The 17,297-nt window shown below is 57.0% G+C and overlaps 2 protein-coding genes across 2 annotated transcripts in view; one reads left to right on the forward strand and one right to left on the reverse strand.

Annotated features, from left to right (window-relative positions):
- The first annotated feature begins 6 nt into the window (after window positions 1–6).
- Window positions 7–17,291, forward strand: Mmp15 (matrix metallopeptidase 15). The gene is made up of 10 exons (XM_010617205.1): window positions 7–333; window positions 10,291–10,439; window positions 11,048–11,176; window positions 12,264–12,571; window positions 12,906–13,067; window positions 13,618–13,871; window positions 14,291–14,429; window positions 15,244–15,394; window positions 15,542–15,657; window positions 16,659–17,291. Exons 1-10 carry the CDS (start codon window positions 184–186, stop codon window positions 17,099–17,101), a joined length of 2,001 nt encoding a protein of 666 aa, XP_010615507.1. The 5' UTR covers window positions 7–183; the 3' UTR covers window positions 17,102–17,291.
- Cfap20 (cilia and flagella associated protein 20) overlaps window positions 10,525–17,297 on the reverse strand; it is a 64,560-nt gene continuing 57,787 nt past the window's right edge. Inside the window, exon 8 of the transcript XR_778831.3 lies at window positions 10,525–10,543. The gene's annotated coding sequence lies outside the window, so the exon portion shown is untranslated. The remainder of the gene's footprint in view (window positions 10,544–17,297) is intronic.

Genomic DNA, 17,297 nt, shown 5'->3' on the forward strand with positions numbered 1-17,297 from the left:
TGGGAATTTGCCGAGGGGACCTTAGCGGCTCTGGCGGGGACCCGGAGCCCAAGGTCTGCTGTGCGCCCGCCGGGCGGGAAGCCAGGGAGCGGCGCAAGTTTCCGAGCCGCTCTAGGGGACCGGGCGCCAGCGAGCGAGAGAGCCCAGTGTGCAGTGATCCGGACCAGGCTGGGAGACGAAAGAATGAGCAGTGACCAGAGCGCACCAGGACGGCCAGGCAGCCTTCTTGGCGGCCGAGAGGCGGCGGCGCGGCCCCGACTGCTGCTGCTACTGGCTCTTCTGGGCTACATGGGCCGCTGCGGAGCGGCGGAGGACGCAGAAGTCCATGCCGAGGTTAGGACCCCTGCCCTGCCCCTTGGCTGGGAATAAGGGAGAGGGAAGCTACGCCCGCAGCCGGGATCCTGGAGGTGGGAGAACGCAGATGCTCCCCCGACACGGGTAGGGTGGACCTGGACCTGCCCCTCCCGGGGCGATGCGGTGCACCTCTTTGAAAGCGCTGGAGGGTATTGGGCTCGCCCCCCGGCCCCCCGCCAGGCTGCTGCTGTGAGCGCTGACCCTCCCAGGGCTCGAGGCGCCTCTTCCGCCGCCCCCAGTCCATCTCCTGTCTTTCCTTCCTTCGCGGGCAGCTGATTCCTCGAGAGCCCGACTGGTGCGGGGTGGCGCTCTGCGAGCGGGGAGGGGGCTGCCGGAGGTGGAGACGCGGGCGGAGTAGGAGCTGAGCAGTCCTCCTGCTGAGGTAGCTCGTGGCCTGGGTGACACGGTGCGTCGTTCAGCCGGCCGGGGTGGGGGAGGGCTGCGAACTGCCGAGACAGCGGACTCGGCTTGGGCTTGCGGCGGCGCTTTGGCGACTTTCCTGCGCTTTGGCGCTGAAGCCTCTCCACGCCCGCTAAATCTCCGAGGGCGAGAAACCTCCCTCCTCCGGCATCACTTCCCATGAGAGCCCTAAGGCGAGGCCTGGATGGGAGGGGGCTAGACTTCGCGCCTCTTTTCTCTAGAAGCCAGTCTCACTTCCCTTCGCCGGCCCCACTCTGGATTGGTCCCGCGGGTGACCAGGCACAGCCTCCCAGCTGACCCCGAACCTATGGCTCCTGGGGGGCTCCCAGCGCCATCTCGCTCCAGAGCAAAAACAGGGTCTGTTCTTCCCTGAATTTTCTGACGTTACTACCTGCCCCATAGAATATGTGGAGCTTGGGCGAGAAGTAGAGAAGCGAGGACCACCCTGGAACCTCCTCTGCGCCGGCCCGGGTAGTCTCCCACCTCTGTGCCCTTGGGCTGCCCCGGCTTCGGGCCCAGAGAGCGCCTGAGCGTTGTTGCTATTTGCAGCCCGGCCGGTGCTCCCTCCCAGCCCTCTGCGGCTTCCCCACCTCCCCCGTTTGCCTGGCCTGGGAGATTTTTCCGCTGGAAGCCTGCTCCTTCCCCGCCCTACTTTTATAAAAGCTTGGAGGAAGGGCTGGGGATTCCTCTCAGGCTCAAGTTACACCTCCAACCAGTTCCCTACCTGCTCTGCCCTCCCGCCAAAGCCACGCCAGGAAAAGCTGTGGGAGCCAGGCCTTGCTCAGTCTCCTGCTGCCCCCCACCCCAGCCCCTTACACATTACACGGGCCATAGACTGACTTAGGGGCACCTGCTGATGAGACTGCCTGTTAGCCTGTGACCCAAGTACTGGGTGGAGAGTACCTGGGGCCCACCTGCCACTGGAGTACCAAAGATTTTCAAGTCACAGATTCATTCTTAAGGAGTATGTAATCTATTTAGAGATGGCATTTCCAGTCTCTAGTGATTACAGACTAAGCTGGAGTTTGGATTTGGTGCTTTGTGAATGGGCATCCTATATAGCCAGGGGCAGAGGATGCTGGATCTGTGATCTGAAGGCCTTCATACTCCCTTGGCTTCTGCAAGTCAGTCAGTACACACACACCCCCATGTCCTCCTGGCTGAGGAGCTCAGCACCACGAGGGCAGAGAGCCTGGGCTGCACTGAGGCCACAAGCCATGGCTTTAAGCCTGTGGTGGCACTGGCTACAGATTCTGACCAGCCCAAAGCCTCACTCCTAGGAATCAATTTGGGTTGGGCCATGGCTGTGGCTAGAAAGGACTCCGGAACGTTTAAGGAGCCTCAAATCTTAGGAGACACTGTGGCTAGAAGGCTAGCGATAGATAAGACTGACCTAGCTCCTAGAGCTGGCTTTGGGGTATAGATTGCCTCTGCAGTCCCATCAGGTCTAAGCAAATCATATCAGGACCCAACAGTGGTCCCTGTAACCAGCGCATCTGCTCAGAGAATCCTAGACTTTGCTTATACCTTGTCCAGAGCCTCCTTCCTTGGAAGAGGGCTGTAGTCCTCATCCCAAAAATGTCCACACCTCCAGACCTCTGGTCTGCTTGTGTCTGGGACCTTCTCTGAGCACCCTGGCAGCTGAGCCAAAGCCAACCCTGTCCTCTTCCTTTCATCCTCACAGTGTGGAAGCCTGAGGAGTTTCATCAGGCTGAGGAATCAGGCCAGAACCTGATAAATACTTGTAACCTGCCAGGCCCCCACCCAGAGAAAACTGTCTCCCTTGGTGAAGCCACCACTGAGCTGCTCTAGTTCCCATCTCTAGCCATTGTGTACCGGAGCCCCACCTGGCAGAGGTGCCAATTGTAGCTCTGGCCAAATGGGCAGACTCCAAGCCCCCATCAGGTTTACCCTTTCTGGCTACAGTTGTGAGCCAACTTCAATGTCTTTGGTTTTCACTGGAGAAACTGTCTGTCCCCCTGCCACCAGTCAGGACTTCAACTCTCTCATCCTAGCCAGTGGTGATGATTCAGACTGCCCAAGTTCACAGTTCACAGTTAATGGTGCCACCACTACCAAAACAGACACAACCACCTGAACAAACCCAAGAGTATCTTCCTGCCCCTACCTGACCACAGGGTGAGCAAAACAGAAGGGTGGGATCAGCTTGAGTTCTCACTTTGACCTTCAGGCCTGAGGTATGAAAAACAGCCTCAGGCTCCTGTGTACCTATCTCTACTGACATTTCATTGCTGGTTGCTGAGGGGTACCCCTGGTGGAGCAGAAACTACAGATGCCCTTTGCCCACCCTAAGGAGAAGGGGGTTCTCTTCAGGGTCCTGTCTCTGGGAACCTGCAAAAGTTGAATGCTCTCTTCTTGCTGTTAACCCACCACTCCTCTCCGCCTGCTGTGGTTCAAAACTCAGGCCAGGGATGGGGATCTGATGGGGCCATGGCCCTGTGTTTGGGCAGCGCCTGAGCACAGCCATCCATCATCTCTTCCAGGGACCAGCACAGTATGTGCTTGTCTGAGAAGCATATGGTGCTGTGTGTGGTGACCCCCAGAAACAAACACCTTTTGCCTCACTCAAGAAAGGTGGAGACTTTCAAAAGACATCCCTGAATCGGACACAGGAAAGCACAGAAACATACCCACAAAGGAACAAGAGTTCCTTTAAAAGCCCAGCACCCACCCTCCAGATCAAGCACAGGCTCAGAATGGCCACACTGTGGGCCTGGAAGAGCTCCTCCCTGCCATGCACTTGGTTCTGGCTACCCTCCATTCCCCTTTTGTTTCTTGATACAGATGTTCTCTGACACATCACCACTGCCCAACTTGGAGTTTGGCTTCTACCAGGGGCGATCTGTGGTAGTATCACTGTTTCCTAGCTCAGATCAAAGTTGGCATCCTCAATGTTGTCCCAAGACTTACATGGCTAACACTTGGGGACACTCAGCCTGGCAAAACCTCATAGCTACTGTTTTGCGCATGGAGAGTCAGCAGTAGAGAGGGGTTGAAAATATGGCCACAGGTAAACATGGGGACCTGGGACCCTGAAGGTAGCTGAACACTCTGGCTTGAGATACACAGTAGGTGCTTTCTGGCTGGACACCCCTCCTCCCCAGGTCTTGAGAATTAGGGCTCCCATGAGGACATGTATTCCAGGGCTCTCTGGAGATCCTGGTGGGGCTAGGCCCTTTGTGAGAGGTAGCACAGATTTTACAGCCTTAGACAAGAATGGCATCGGTGTGTGAGCTGGGCTTGGGTCAGGAGAACAAAGAAGGAGACCTTTTACCAGATCCCATTCTTCTGGAGGAAAGGGGAAGAAATAGCAGGAAGACCCACCGCAACCTCTGGTGTCAGGATAAATGGATGACGACCTGGGTACCAGCCATTAGCCAGCCTTGGAGGTGATCCCCATCCTACTGCAATCTGAAGGCTGCCCCACGAGATCTGTGAAGCCCAGAGGCCAGAGTCGGGGGTCAGCTCTCCAGGGTTGACCTGTAGTCATGGGTCTTCCTGTTCCTTTTCCCAGAAGTGACTGCCACCTTGGAGGAGTGAGAGTTCTCAGCTCTATGTGTAGCACTTAGAAGCATGGCACCTGATACATAGGCAGGCAGTGCTTACAGAATAGTGAAAAAACTAGTAACTGAGAAGCGAGGGGCATTTGATGTTAGGCAAATTACTGAACCTGTCTGAGCTGAGTTTACTGGTCTATAAAATGGTAAAAGAAACAGAACCTACGTGATGGAGTTACTGTGAGATTCATTGTGTTTATATGTAAAACACTAAACAGCTATTTGCAGTGGCTGCAAATGGGGCCCAGAGAGGCTTGGGTGTTATTTTTGAGCTGCTTCTACATGTTAATTGTCTTGGACACAGCCTAGGGGTATGCTGTGCTGTCACATTCATTCTCTGTTTAACTCTTAGTGTGGGTGCTGCATTACCCACTGTAGCTGGAGTCCCCAACCCCAAGCTGCAGGTCACAGGCCAGGGTGCCACTCTGTGCCACTCTGTGAGCTCCTGCGGAGTTTCTGCCAGGCAGGAGCCTGCTGGGCCTGAGCCAGGTAGGAAGGAGGTTTCAGGGGTGGAGCCAGAACTGCCCTGAGCTGTGTAATTGCCACCAGACACCCAGACCCTGCTCTGTGGGGAGCCTCATCTAGGAGTCACCTGCAGGGAGAGTTCCAGGTGAAGCCACAAGGCCTGGCCCCCCTCCAACCCCGAAACTCCTGGCAAACAGAGGCCTCTTTTCACCCTGCCCACGTACCAGCCAAGGGACCCATTTGTTTCTTCCTCCAGATTAAGAAGTGTGGGGGTGGGCTGGGTGGCTGCAGGGTAGAGAAGTGGCAAGAACTTGGGACATGTGCCTCCTTCCTGCTTCCCTGACTGGATGTCCCCAACCATCAAGAGTCCCTGGTCAGCTTTAGCTCAAGTAGTTACTTCCTCACATCAGACTTTCCCAATTATCAGAGTCCCAGCCCACACCTGCAACTCTCCTTAAGACCTGTAGTACAAAGCAGATTTAAGTCTCAGGTGAGCACAGATGTCCTAGAACTGCTTAAATGTGGGTCATGCCCATCCAAAAGGTATCAAGCAAGCCGCCTAGGCCTGGGTGGCCTGGTCAGGCCCCTTTCCTGACTGACCTTGGGGCTGGTTTCATTTGTGCTCTTAACCCTGTCCTGCATTGATTCCATTTTGCAGAAGAGAGACTGAGAGTCAGAGAAGTTGTCTTAACCATTTCAGTTGCTCAAATGCTTATTAAGGGACAAGCAGTCATGACCAGAACCAGTGGCAGAGATGTCACTGGGAGGCCAATTTCTGTTTTGTTTTGGTTTTTTGAGACAGGGTCTCACTATGTAGTTGAGACTGACCTGTGTAGCCCAGGGTGGTCTCGAACTCACAGTGGTCCTCCTGCCTCAGCCTCCTGAGTGCTGGGATTATAGGCCTGAGCCACCACGCCCGGCCCAATTTCTGATCAGTGTGAGGAAAAGGTTGCTGATAGTCACTGCTGCCACAAGATGGAACAGGCTTACTGGCAGCCGGAAGGGGCAGGCTGGATGAGTCCTTGGCCCAGCTGTGGTCCATGGAGGTCTAAGGCAGGTAGTGGGGCTTGATGAGGTTATAGCCCCTTCCAGCATGGGACTGGATGTGTCTGGCACCTGCTCATGGTCACTCAGCTGCTGCATGGATTCCTGGATGGGGCAGGCCCCAGTGGCCTAGAGTACATGTCCTGCTTCTTGCATGGTCTCTGTCTGCCTTAGTACTCATTCCATTCAGCACCTGCTCAGTGTCCAGCTCGGCTGGGAGTGCAGAGCCAGCAGAGCCTTGGCCTGATCCCAAGAGCCTTCAGCAGCAGCAGTATGGAGTCGGGAGACAGGCACAGTGAGGACTCCATGAACCCATGAAAGGTCTGGGGGCTGAGTTCACCACTGGTGGCCCTGACAAGACTCCTTTTGTCCCTGGCTTGGCAAACCTGCCCAGCCCTGCTCAGATTGCAAAGAATTAGGTGAGAGGCAAAGCAGAGCCTCCTTATCACCCAGGTTCTGATAAGGGTACTGTGGAAAGGGGCTGCCTGCATGCCGGCCAACACTACTGATCTGAGCCCTGGAAGAGCTGGCTGAGGCAGGAATGAGCTCTGGTCCCTGCCCCCATCCCCTACAGCTGCTTACTGTACAGTATTGATCTGGCGGCTCTTTCTCAGACGAACCCTCCCTGAAGGCTTGCCTCCAAACTGTCTCAGCAGTCCTGGAGGAGGGGGGTCCTGGCTCAGTGCCCAGAGCCAGCCAGGGATATTGGAAGGGAAGGATTAGATGCTCTCTCCCCCAGTGCTGTGCTGGACACTGTTCCCGAGCAGAGCTAGAGCTCAGTGTCCCCACCTCAAGCCAAGAGAAGCGAGTAGCACTTCAGCAACAGCCTGGGATCTAATAGCACTGCTGAGTCCAGTTCTGACCTGGATCAGCTGTGTGACTCTGGTTGGGCAACTCACCCTGTCTAAACCTTGTTGTCTGTAAGAACAGGAATGGTGACATCTTTCAGTGGTGGTTGTGAGCATGAGATGGGGTGAAGAGCTTGGCCTATGCCAGATTCTCAGATGCTACATTTTTGGCCTCTCCCTTGGGGCCAGGAATCCCTGTTCTGACTCCTGAGGCCCCATCTTCTTGGGGCAGCCACTCACCTGCAGCATTCATAGATACTAACAGGATGAGGTCGGGAGTTTGAGAAAGAAATGGCTGAGAAAACCAGTGTTGGGGTCTCCTGCAGCAGCCCCCACCCCGAGCTACCGGTGGGAGGGGTCCTCTCCTCTGCCACTAGAGTCCTTGTGGAGGGGGAGACCTGCTTCAGATCCTTCCTCTACTCTGCCTCTTATGGGACCTCCTCGAGCCTCAGTTTCCCCACCTGAGAAAGCTTTATCTGCTTGGCTCCTCCTGCGAGATTCTAGATGACAGGAAAAGGAGGCTGCTTGTATAAGCGACAGTTTTTACTGGAACCTGAATACAGCCCAGTCCCGCTTTCATACTGGAAGTTCACAGCCTTGAGCACCGTTCCCACCTTTGCAGCTGAGGTTCTACCTGGAGCTGCCCCCAACCTGGAGGCAGCAGCACCTCTGCATTCTCTTCCCCCCACTGTCTTCCTAACTCATCCTTCCCACCCAAGCTTGTCACCCCTAGCACAGTGGCAGTGTGGTGGGAAACTGCCCCCTGGACACTGAGAGAGGAAAAAGCCCTTAGCCCTATGGGTGGCGCCTGCTGCGCCCTGGTAGATTTATTGGCACTTGGCATTCAGCCATCCCAAGCACGTGTCTGCCAAGCCAGGCAGACTGTCAGCCTCGCCTTGTCATCCAGAGGCTCGGGCTGCTCTGCCAAGGCCATGGTTCCGATTACCTCCCCCTGCTGCCCAAGAGTGTCACTGGCTCTCTGCCTCTGGCTTTTCACCCCAGCGGTGGCTGCCCAGGGTTTGACATTAGGTGGAGAGTGAGATACCCTCATGGCTTCCTGGAGGCTCAGAGTCCCTGTCTGTGAAGGAGGGGCCACAGGCACCCTGGAGGGTCCTTCTGGAAGCAGCGGGAGTTGTCCCTGGATTGAAGAGGCACCTCTGCCCATCCCTTCTGTTCTCTGGAGCTGGTCCCTGCAGACAGCTCAGCTTTCCTCCCCTCCCCTCTCCTTCTCTCCCCAGGGCCCTGCCTGAGCCTCCTGTGCCCTGCCCACCCCTCCTCCTGCGCTCTGCAGACACCACTAATCAGCCCCTCGGTGGCCTATGATTGCGCTCCCGGAGATATTTTTACCTTATGCAAATAGGTGATGTAGAGGTGCCCTCATCTGTCAGCGGCCAGCCCCCACTCTGCCCCTGGCTCCAGCTGCATGCCTGTTGCTGTTAGAGCTGGCCCAGCGCGTGGCCTTGCCCTCCAACCACACCATGCATCTCCGGGAACACTCTCCATTAGGGGGAGGGTAGACCGCCTCCTCCCACCCCCCTGACCACAGACGCTTGGGAAGAACAGGAGCTGTGCCATGACGTGGCCAGTGTCTGACAAAGCTGAGGGAAGACGGTGAGTGAGGAGTTTTTGTGGAAGGGCATGGGCCACTCCTGCCTCCTGAAACTGGCTGGCTGGTCACCAGTGGCATGAAACTGGGACCCTTTAGCTTAGTTGGTAGAGGCAAAATGCTGCCAGCCTCAGGGACAACCAGACAGGTCCCCTGGTCTCCATCATTTATACATTCACTGAGCATTGTCCCGTTTAACCTTTTAGACTCCAGGAGATGAGGCAGGCCCTAAATGAACCCCCTTTTACTGTGACAGCTGAGGCCAGCAAGATTATGAAACCAGGCTTCACCCATCTGTGTATCAGAGCCACCTGCTGTCTGTCAGCTCCATGCCTCTGCCTCCTTGCTTGGCCTCTTCCCTGGGTCTGCAGGCCACACGGCATGGCTGCTCCCCCAGACTGTGATTCTGCCCGCTGGGCTCAGTGGCTGCTCTGCCCGTCACAGCGCGGGTGCTGCTGAGCTGGGTGGGGCTGGTGGATGGCACCAAGGACTCCAGCACCTGAGGGGTTGGACATGACGGTGGTGCTAGGCAGGTGTGCGGGTATGTGGCCCAGGCCGGCAGGCATGGGGCTGTCAGTCCAAAGCAGCCACTGTCCTGACTCGGGGCCCTCCATGGGCACTCAGAGCCGACTGGGAAAGGTGGGCAGGACATGCTGGCATGTGACAAGGCCCACAGCAGCCCCCAGCCTCACTCACCCTCCCTCAGTGGTTACCACGCTCCCGTGGCCCGAGGGCACCAAGCAGGGGGGGATCACCTTTCTCACCACGGTCCCACCCGGCTCATCAGGGCTTTCACCCTCCCAATATGACTGCAAGTGTCTTGTCTGCTCACGGACTTGCAAGGTGTGCAGTCCTCCTCTGTGGGTGCCGGGGGTCTCCCAGGGTGACTGCAAGCCCTGCAGGGTAGGGCACTTCAACCATGTCCCCCCACAGCCCCCAGCTGGCAGGATGAGTAATGGATGGATGGGTGGGTAAGACTGCCCAGCCGCCTCTGGGTGGGGACAGATGTACCCAGGGCCGACTCCCTCAAATGTCATCCCAACAGCCCCTTTATTCCCCATTTTGCAGATGAGGAAACTGAGGCCCAGCAATGATAGTTTGTGGCAGAGCAAGGACTTGGCTTGCCCATGCCCCATTCTCTCAGGTCTAAGTGGGCAGCCTGAGTCTGTTTGTTCTCCTCCTGGGAGACTTAGGGGCTGCTGGGAAGCAACACCAGGGTCAGGTTTTTCTGTTCGGTGAGGTCTTAGACGTTTGTGAACCCTTGAGGGTCCCTGGCAGTCTGCATGGAGTGGCAGGTGGGGGCCCACCCTGGAGGGACCAGTGCAGTGATAAGGACAGCTGCTGTAGTGTGTCCATATGCACACAGCTTTGTCCTGCTGGAGTGTGAGCAGTACCACCTAGTAAAGCATAAAGTGTCTCAGATGATGCTAAGTGCAGGGAGGGAAGAGGGGTCCAGGGAATAGCAAGCAGGAGCAGGGCCATTTCTACGTAATATTGTCAGAGAACACCTCTCCTGTAAGGTGATGTTGAAGCAGAACCCTTAAAGAACTGAGAACTGAGGACCTAAGTCTGGAGTCCAGGAAGAGCCCTCCAGAAAGCAGAAGCAGCACATGCAAAGGCCCTGAGGCAAGAATGGATGCCCAGCTGGGGCAGATGGTACGAGTGAGGTTAGAGAGATAGGGCCTTGTAGGTCCTGTGGCATTTGGCTTTTCCTCTGGGCTAGGAGGTTTTTCGAGATTCCAAGCAAAGAATTGACTGACCTGGCTTGCTCTGCCTTTTGCTCTCCCCTTGGGTCAGGCTAGATGAGGAAGGAGGAAGCAGGAGGGTTGGTCCAGAGGCTCACAGGTCACCCAGCCAGCCGTGAAGGTCGCTTGGACAGGCAGTGGTGGTAGAGGTGGTGAGAGGTTGGGTACAGGCTGTGCATGTCGAGGTGGCAGTGCCAGGACTGGCTAACAAAACTGTGGCTTCTTCGTAGAACTGGCTGCGACTCTACGGCTACCTGCCCCAGCCCAGTCGATACATGTCCACCATGCGCTCTGCCCAGATCCTGGCCTCGGCCCTCGCGGAGATGCAGCGTTTCTATGGGATCCCCGTCACAGGTGTACTCGATGAGGAGACCAAGGCGTGAGTCTCTCCTCCCAGCCCCTCTCAGCCTTCACAGGCACCTCTGCTTCCTCTGGCCTGTTCTGAGGAGGGCCTGACTTCCGGAGTTTCCAGCGATGAGTGGCCTGGGTAACAAAGAGCAAATGATGATTTCTCTCTCTGTACCAGTTTGGACTGGACACAGTGGCTGCCCGAAGCCTTGTGTTGAGGCTGGATCCAAGACTGGCATGGGTACAGGGAGGCCAGTATACAAGCCCTGGATGGGGCATCCTCTCTAGGCCTTGCTCTCAACCTAACAGAGGTGAGCAGACCTAAAGCCACATTTTTTAAGAAGCACAGAGCATAACAGGCCAAGAACTGGAGGCCTCATCCCGTTCTTGGGTGACACTCATGAGAAGGGGCTCACCTTTAACAAGCCACTGCTGGGCACGAAGTCTTCCAGTACAGGAAGACTGTTCTATCGGAAATCAAAGTTGAGTCTCCCCACCGCCATCACATCCATAGCAGGGGCAGCTGGGAGGTGGGAGGGGACCGTAAGTAGACTGCATGGGAGAGGCGGAGCCAAAGCAATAGGTGAGCCGAGGGGAGGCTGAGGCTCACCCCTTCACCCCTCCATACCTATGGCCCAGGTGGATGAAGCGGCCTCGCTGTGGGGTGCCAGACCAGTTTGGGGTGCATGTGAAAGCGAATCTGCGGCGGCGGAGGAAGCGTTATGCCCTCACTGGGAGGAAGTGGAACAACCACCACCTGACTTTCAGGTAGGGGCCCAGCTGTCCAGCCAGTGGTCCTGCTCCTCTCAGTGGGCTAAGCTTCACTCAGGCTTCCGTTCCCAGCAGCCCACCCCAGGTCCCAGCCTAGACAGTCCAGCCCACTCCCATGCTGCGACCAGCCACACACTGGAGTCTCCCTGCAGGGAAGGTCGAGAGCTTTCCAGCCGCTTCCACCCCAGCCTTCTTGCCGCCCAGTAGCCAGAAGTCTGGGCCGGCCTCACTGGCTCCATGGGCTCCTGTAACACTGCATCTCTGGGAAGGCTGGGGTGTGGGAATCCAGGCACCCAAGTGGGCAGGCAGCAAGGCACCTGCAAAAACCTCAGTTGGGCATTCCCCTTCTTTCTGCTGAGTCCTTGAGAAAAACCCCGAGGCAAGCATGCCTCTAACCATGTAGCATTTCCCTAGGGCTCCCTTCCTGTTTTCAGTCTAGTCATGGCTCCACCTCTAGCTCCATTTCCCAAGAAAAAGTAGCTCGAGTGATCACTTAGACCTCAGGCCCCCGGAGTGAATTCATGGCCCACCCAGCCACAATGCCCCCTTTGCATTTCATGGACATCTGTCCAGCATGCAGAAGCTTAATTACTAGTAGTTAATTAGAAGCTTAATTAGGAGTGGGCCTCCTCACAGTGTACTGTGTGCAGGCTCTGTGCTGTGAGTTATTTCATTTAATGCTCACAGGGATCTCAGAAAGAAAGCATGGCTCCCATTTCCCATTTTAAAGAAGAAGAAATGGAAATTCAGAGATGGCAGCCTCCAACTGGGGCGTGCCTGGCCCTGTGGTCAACATTCAGAAGTGCTTGGCCTGGGTTTCTCAACCTCAGCCATCTGCATCCCATTCCCTAGGTTTAGCCACAAAGCACCTGTACTTTTATTTACTTATTTTCTTACTTAAAATCAGTTTGTCTGCCCTAATGCAAACTTACATGGTGGTATTTTAATGAACTACCAGGTCTGAAAAATTCTAATTTACATCGCAGTAAATGAACAGTTGACACTGACAGCCTTAGGTGTGTTCCTTGGGGACAGAGTAGCCCTCGGACCAGCATCCACTCACATGTCTCCCTGCCTATTGCAGCATCCAGAACTACACAGAGAAGCTGGGCTGGTACCACTCAATGGAGGCAGTGCGCAGGGCCTTCCAGGTGTGGGAGCAGGCCACACCGCTGGTCTTCCAGGAGGTGCCTTATGACGATATCAGGCTGCGCCGGCAGAAGGAAGCTGACATCATGGTTCTCTTTGCCTCTGGCTTCCATGGCGATAGCTCACCATTTGATGGCACAGGTGGCTTTCTGGCCCATGCCTATTTCCCTGGCCCTGGCCTGGGTGGGGACACCCATTTTGACGCAGATGAGCCCTGGACCTTCTCCAGCACTGACCTGCATGGTGAGGATGATTAGCCCGGATGGGGACAGCACCAGAGCTGGGTATGGCCCCTCTGAGTGGGTTTAGCTGCTGCAGGGTTGGACAGGAAGAGCTTCCCCTGGTCAGGTCTCAGAGCCATGTGTTAGATCTTGGTCTGCTGTCCCACCATCTCCAGTGGGAAGTAGAAAGAGAAGGGTTTGTTGTACCCATTTTTCAAATGGGGAAGTTAGAGGGCAGAGCTCAGAGCAGCTCAGCCTCATCCGAGAGGGAAGCAAGGGTAACCTCAGTCCAGGGGGCCCAGATGACCAGGTGCTGGAAGGGGTCAGAGTGACCGTGCTGCCTGCTCTCACCACAGGGAACAGCCTTTTCCTGGTGGCAGTGCATGAGCTGGGCCACGCACTGGGGCTGGAGCACTCCAGCAACCCCAGTGCCATCATGGCCCCATTCTACCAGTGGATGGATATCGACAACTTCCAGCTACCCGAGGACGACCTCCGGGGCATCCAGCAGCTCTATGGTGAGTGTCTGCCACTGGTGGGCCCTGCCTGCCTGCTCCCAGCTCCCAGCCCCGCGACACATAGGCACTGCTGCTAAACCACTCTGCAGAGGAGGAAACAGGCCCAGTGAGGATCAGTGATTTTCCCACATTACTTGGTAAGTGGTGGTGTTGGAAATCAAACCCAGGCCTGGCCAGTGTCAGGGCCTGGTTCTCAGAGCCCATGTTGTGGTTCCACGCAGGGGCAGTGAGGGAACGCAGGTGACTCTCCTTCCCTCCTCAGCCTCAGCAATATTCCTACTAGACCAAGGGTGCCCCAGAGTCCCTGAACCCATCCCTCCCCACCACCACACTTAGCTCGGGCCTGCCACGGGTCCTGCCGAGTGCTGCTGCTTTATCACTGAGGGTGACAGCAGGTGGAGAGGGGTCTGCTATGACAGACAGGACCTTTCACTCAGGTATGCCTGCCGCTGGGGCCTTGGGGTCCCAGAATTCTGAGTGGCAGAATCTGGTAACCAGGCTGCGTTCTGGGACTGCTCCTCTCACTCTTGCTCCCTGCCTCTCTCTCTAGGTACCCCAGATGGTCAGCCGCAGCCCACACGGCCTCTCCCTACCATGACACCCCGGCGGCCAGGCCGGCCAGACCACCGGCCCCCTCGGCCCCCCCAGCCACCACCACCAGGCGGGAAGCCAGAGAGGCCCCCAAAGCCAGGCCCTCCAGCCCAACCACGAGCCACAGAGCGGCCTGACCAGTATGGCCCCAACATCTGTGATGGCAACTTTGACACAGTGGCTGTGCTTCGAGGAGAGATGTTCGTGTTCAAGGTCTGGTCCCACCCTCCTGGTGCCTCCCCCAGCCCCAACAGGCAAGCAAGCTCCAACCAAGCCCATGCAGAGCCTTGCCCTGTTCCTACTAGACCAAGGGTGCCCCAGAGTCCCAGAACCCATCCCTCCCTACCATGCTCAGGCACCTCTGCCTTTTCCCCACTGAGCAGCCCCTGGAGGCCATCAAACCCTAGACCCTAGATGAGCGGAAACCAGCCCCAAGAGGCTGATAAGGGTCACACTCTACCAGGCCCAGCTCTCTCCCTAGGCCTGCCCTGGCTGTCCTGGAAATAAGTACTTAGTGGTACTCAGTGACCTCCCCCTGGACCCTCCCTGACCTGGAAAGGGGCAGTTGGAGGACAGGGCCTCCCCCAGCCAAGGCAGCTTGCCCACCAGTGCCCATACACCCTGCCCCTCAGGGCCGCTGGTTCTGGCGAGTTCGGCACAACCGTGTCCTGGACAACTATCCTATGCCCATCGGCCACTTCTGGCGTGGTCTGCCCGGTGACATCAGTGCTGCCTACGAGCGCCAGGATGGCCGTTTTGTCTTTTTCAAAGGTAGGCTGGGTAGGTGTGTGTGGAGGGGCTGGGTATCCCTCGTGCTCAGACCTCAACCCAGCTGAGCCTGAGAGGAGAAAAGAAGCAAAGAGCCGCAGCTCACATCTCATCCTGTGGGCTCACTTTGCGGGGACAGGGACACCTGTCCGTGGATGGCCAGTGCACCTGGCAGCAAGGCGACAACAGTGGGTAGAGAGAGGCCAGGGCGATTCAGCAGTTCTTTGTTCCAGAGGCAGCCTGGATTGAGGGGGGCGTTTCTGCCCATCATCTGTAGCACAGGGGCGCAGCTTCCTTTCCATCCATCCTTGCCTGTTGTCCTCACAAGAGCAGGCCTCCCAAGCCCACTCTGATGGTCTGTCGGCATGACAAAGGTCTTGAGGGGCAGCACCCCCGATGGTGGGCTGTGTCTGCAGCCCTTGAGCCTCAGTGAGGCAAGGACTCCCTGGGGACAGGGCTGAGCCCACTAGAAGTGAGGACTGCGAGCCACACACCCTATCACCAGCCCCCAAATCCAGGCGGAGACCCTGTTCCTCTTTACACAAACCAGGAGCGAAGGTCCATGTACAATGCGTGGGTGTGTCCAGTGTGAGCAGCTGACTTGTGTGTCACCAGTGTCCAGGGAGTGGATGGCGTGAGTGGCACATGTCCTGGGCGTGTGGGTGTCGAGGCTGTCATGTACACCATTGTGAGTGATCTCATGCATGTGTGAGTGCCAAGATGGGCAGCAGTGAGCGTGAATGGGTTTGCAGGGCCAGAAGAGCATCTCCTGCAGCCCCTGCCCCCAGGCCATCCTCACCTCCCACTCCTCCTGCAGGTGACCGCTACTGGCTCTTCCGAGAAGCAAACCTGGAACCTGGCTACCCACAGCCGCTGACCAGCTACGGCCTGGGCATTCCCTATGACCGCATTGACACGGCTATCTGGTGGGAGCCCACGGGTCACACCTTCTTCTTCCAGGAGGACAGGTGAGTGGCATGGCCCTCCTCTAAAGGGGAGGCCTCCACCAGGCCCCTCACTCACTCTCAAGCCTACCCAGAAGAGCCCACTGCCTGGAGGAAACAGCACCAGCCCAAGCAGGTCTCTAGGTCCCAGCCTGGTGCTTTTGATCACAGGTACTGGCGCTTCAATGAGGAGACACAGCATGGAGATCCTGGCTACCCCAAGCCCATCAGTGTCTGGCAGGGGATCCCTGCCTCCCCCAAAGGGGCTTTCCTGAGCAATGATGCAGGTAATCTCCCAGTCTGCTCACACCCCTACTGTAACCCAGAGGGTCCCCAGTATTGCAGTGGCATGTATGGGGGCCATAGCCTTTCCTGCATCGTCTTCCCCTTCTTACTGAGAGGCAGACTAAACAATATGCCTCAAATCCCACTGCCAAGAAGCCTTTGGGGGGCCTTGCGTTTCATGGGTGCATGCTTGGCTCAGTGTTGGCATCACACATCGGCCTGGAAGGGAAGCCTGGTCTCTGTCACTATCACTGAGCTACGGGGAGATGTGGCTCTTTTAGTTCTCTGGCAGGGTCTGTGGTGCATTTAAGAGAAACCATTAACCTTGGTCCTCAGGCTCTACATCCTCAGGCTCAGGGGAGACCCTGCTTGCTTTGCTAGTGCTGGGGCAAGTTCGTGGCTTGTGTGTGTGTGGGTGTCACTTTGCAGCTGCTCTGATTCACCCTTTGCTTCAGAGCTGCCCTTCCCGGTGTCAGTGGGATACAGGCAAGGTGCCCAAGGCCGGAGAGCCAGTCCAAGGTGGCGACCAGTTCCGCTCCAGGTCCATGCAGGCTCAAGGCCACATAGCCACACTGGCCTCTGGGATGAAGCCAATCTCAGGACAGGGCGGCAGGGTTCTCTGGCTATAGGACCCAACCCAGCAGGCTGCAGGTTCCTCCTGTACCCTGTCAGCCTAGCCAGGTGGCCCAGGATTCTAGTCGGGCCCTTGACACAAATCCATCTGAGCTGCGATAAGTTAGAAAATAATGTATTTCAAAATGCTCAGAGAAAGAAGGCGTTTGGGGTTTTTGTTTGCTTTTTGTGCTGGTTTATTTTGACTTTGGTGCTGTGGATGGAAGCCAGGGCCTCGAGCAGGTTCAGCACACGCTGTACCACTGGGCTACATCCTCTGCCCTAAGGCTGGCGTGTTAGAGCCCCTTTAAGCATGCCCTAGTCGTGAGAGTCTCCACCTGTGGCAGGTGGGGCCTGGCCTGAAGCCACTGTGGCCTGCTTGTCCCCACAGCCTACACCTACTTCTACAAGGGCACCAAGTACTGGAAATTTGACAACGAGCGCCTGCGAATGGAGCCTGGCTATCCGAAGTCCATCCTGCGGGACTTCATGGGCTGCCAGGAGCACGTGGAGCCCGGACCCCGCTGGCCCGATGTGGCCCGTCCACCCTTTAACCCTGACGGGGGTGCAGAGCCCGGGGCGGACGGTGATGGCGCAGAGGGTGATGTGGACGATGGGACGGGGGCAGAGGGAGACAAGGACAGGGATGGGGGCAGCCGCGTGGTGGTGCAGATGGAGGAGGTGGCACGGACAGTGAATGTGGTCATGGTGCTGGTGCCGCTGCTGCTGCTGCTCTGCGTCCTGGGTGTTGCCTACGCTCTGGTGCAGATGCAGCGCAAGGGGGCACCCCGCATGCTGCTCTACTGCAAGCGATCCCTGCAGGAGTGGGTCTGACCTGCACCTCCTGCTCCACGCACGTGGTGCTCGAGGGCTGGGCAGCACCTGCGGTTCCTGGATGGCTCCCTGGAGTACCCCAGAAAGGGCCTTTGGGGACTCAGGTCTGGGTGGGAGCCCCTCCCAGCCAGCACACATCCTGTGAGTCCTTTCTCGTTTACTTAAGCCCAGGTATCTTTTTTTTTTTTTTTTTTTT

The sequence above is a fragment of the Fukomys damarensis genome, unplaced genomic scaffold (assembly GCF_012274545.1).
Source record: "Fukomys damarensis isolate Sample0158 unplaced genomic scaffold, DMR_v1.0_HiC HiC_scaffold_32, whole genome shotgun sequence".
NCBI lineage: Eukaryota > Metazoa > Chordata > Mammalia > Rodentia > Bathyergidae > Fukomys > Fukomys damarensis.

Coding starts and splice junctions, on each gene's coding strand:
- Mmp15 (XM_010617205.1), top strand. CDS start 184: ATGAGCAGTGACCAGAGCGCACCAGGACGGCCAGGCAGCCTTCTTGGC. Junction 15,395..15,541: donor TTCTTCTTCCAGGAGGACAG/GTGAGTGGCATG, acceptor TTTTGATCACAG/GTACTGGCGCTTCAATGAGG. Junction 15,658..16,658: donor TTTCCTGAGCAATGATGCAG/GTAATCTCCCAG, acceptor TTGTCCCCACAG/CCTACACCTACTTCTACAAG.